At 32.8% G+C, this 2,850-nt stretch overlaps 1 protein-coding gene across 1 annotated transcript in view; it reads left to right on the forward strand.

Annotated features, from left to right (window-relative positions):
* Window positions 1-2,571, forward strand: part of LOC111085934 — a 46,266-nt gene extending 43,695 nt beyond the window's left edge. The window contains exon 5 of the mRNA XM_022386828.1: window positions 915-2,571. Coding sequence (XP_022242536.1) covers window positions 915-1,654 — 740 coding nt within the window. The 3' untranslated portion in view covers window positions 1,655-2,571. The remainder of the gene's footprint in view (window positions 1-914) is intronic.
* Window positions 2,572-2,850: the final 279 nt, after the last annotated feature.

Raw genomic sequence — 2,850 nt, forward strand, 5'->3', positions numbered from 1 at the left:
GTGTAATTCCACCATGTGCTTCATGTCTGCTCTTTTTACGATGTATTGTCACGTACCCCGTCCCCTCTGATATAATGTGTAATTCCACCATGTGCTTCATGTCTGCTCTTTTTACGATGTATTGTCACGTACCCCGTCCCCTCTGATATAATGTGTAATTCCACCATGTGCTTCATGTCTGCTCTTTTTACGATGTATTGTCACGTACCCCGTCCCCTCTGATATAATGTGTAATTCCACCATGTGCTTCATGTCTGCTCTTTTTACGATGTATTGGAAGTGAAGTGGGATATGCCTCTTTGTGCAGTAAGAATTATCTAAATAACTATGTGAATTTCTCTCATCTTTTATTATAATTTTGAGTTATATACAAATTTTTATTGGTGTACCTCAATTTGGAGCCGGAGACTAGAGCTTTTTTTAAATGTATATATATATTTAAATAACAGTTAATACCTGTTACAAGTTTGGAATTCAAATTATCCACAGTGTAGCATTTAAAATTTAGAGTTTTATCAGCGTTTATAGTTTTCTAAAGTACATAGTACCATAAATACACGTATCTTAAGTGTATGTAAATCACCATTCACCCACTATAAGTTTGTAGCTACACTCTTAGAGAACTTTTATTACCCATACTTTCATGTAAAGAATAGCAGTTTAAAGTTTTTCTCTTCATTTTCCCATGAGTACCATAAATACACGTATTTTAAGTGTATGTAAACCACCATTCACCCACTATAAGTTTGTAGCTACACTCTTAGAGAACTTTTATTACCCATACTTTCATGTAAAGAATAGCAGTTTAAAGTTTTTCTCTTCATTTTCCCTTGAGAAAACTAAAGCAGTGCTTGTTTTTGTGATAATGATGAATATTCTTGTTTAATATTTATTTATATGTTTTATACATACAGTTTCCACTGACATTGAGCCACTAGATGAAAGCAGTATAGGTATTCCCTTTGAACCAGATGTTCACTCTCCCTCTCGCCTGGTTCTCACTCCTCGGCTGGCTCCTCAATGTTCAGGGGGCTCTTACTCTTCCCTGATCTCACTAGGAAGAGGATCTTTGCGGAACCACTTTGAAAGACCTTCTCCACGTTCTCTTCAGGTGTCACCAGCTCTCTCTCAGCGATCTCTCTATGCTCAACATATACTCTCCAACCCAGAAGTTGCTCCCTCTCTCTCCAATTCTCAGTTTTCCAAATCTGGGGTATCATCAGCCACATCTGAATTTTCTTTCATTCATCCAAATTCTCCTGTAACTAGTCTAACCAGCAAGGGAATCTCTAGTCAGCCTCAGAATTATAGAAAACCAGCACTGAATACAAATAAAGAATATACACGATCAGTCTCGTGTTCCTCTAGTGTAACTTCTCAGATAGAGAGTCCGCAAGTGATTGGTCCTCCTGGAGACGATGCTCGTCCTTGTAGCATTCATGGCCAACCTTTATTAACTATTGAAAAATCTGTATTTTCTACTCAGCCCCCTGACTTAATACCTTTAAATATAAATGGACAACCAACTTTAAAGCAGCCGTACAAGCGTAAGATTAAAATATACAGTCACACTAAGTCAGACTCTCACTATTTTAATGCTAAACTTGCAGTTAACAACAGCAGTCCACTGAAGGGTTCTTTAGAAATAAGATGACATCTGTGATACAGATAATTTGCTTTTCTTCTGACATTGGATGTATCCTCATAAAAAATGTTACATTTCATATCATTTCATAATTATATGATGACGTCTCCCTATAAAGTTTGTAGTTAGCTTCGTAATCTTTTTAGAATGATAATGTGGATTTTTTTGTCAAAAATGCATTTCTGCATTAATTGTATAGTCTTATTTATTATTATAATGTTATTGTTCGTTTATAGCTCTTTCACTTCATTTTTATGCCTTCATGTGTAGGTTATCTATAAAAAGGACAAGCTTACAAATCATGTATATTGTCTGAAGAAACATATCTTAAGTATAAGCATAATCTTCCTGTCTTTATTCGAATTTGAATAAAGTGTGTTTTAAACTTTTTTATATTCTAATTAAAATAGTTTAAGTGGCCTGGAAGGAAGTTCTAATCTGTTCATATTTATTTAAAAGGTGTAGTTCAATTCTTAGATTTATTTTGTTAATTAAAACGTTTAAAGTGATCCAAGTTCCTCAAAATTGATTGGGTTATGATATTCTAACTTCTTAGTTTTAAAGTTAACTGATTTTACAGAGTCCATATTTACTTCAGTGGGTTTTATTGTGTGAATTTGTTATTGTAAAATTGTCTTATTTTAACTGTAATAAATTTTTCGAGGTTTGATAACATAACAGTCATAAGTTTAACAGACGAGTCTTGTGTCAGCAGATTTGTTTGAAGAATATTGGTGAAAAAACTGAGTTATATTTAAAAAGGAACATTCACAAAATGGTGTGGATAATCAATGTTATAATTACGTAACAGCTAATAACTGATTTTATAGAGTTCGTAATCTACTTCAGTGTTTTTTATTGTATGTACGTGTTGATACAAAAATGTCTTGTCTTAGCTGTAATAAAAACATTTTTGAGGTTCGATACTAAGATCAAAGGTTAATAAATTATCAACTATAAGTTATTATTGACTATACACAATACATTATTATAATAGTCATGAGTTTGTCATGTGAATCTTGTATCAGCAGATTCGTTTAAAGAATATTGGAGAGAAAACTAAATTACAAACACATAAAAATTAGACATTAATATACAGAAGGGTTAGAAGAGAGAGACATTTGCCATTAATTTCACAAACGCATTACGAGCTATATACACATATATACATACACACACACGTATATATATATATATATATATAT

This window comes from Limulus polyphemus, unplaced genomic scaffold (genome assembly GCF_000517525.1).
Source record: "Limulus polyphemus unplaced genomic scaffold, Limulus_polyphemus-2.1.2 Scaffold723, whole genome shotgun sequence".
Lineage (NCBI taxonomy): Eukaryota > Metazoa > Arthropoda > Merostomata > Xiphosura > Limulidae > Limulus > Limulus polyphemus.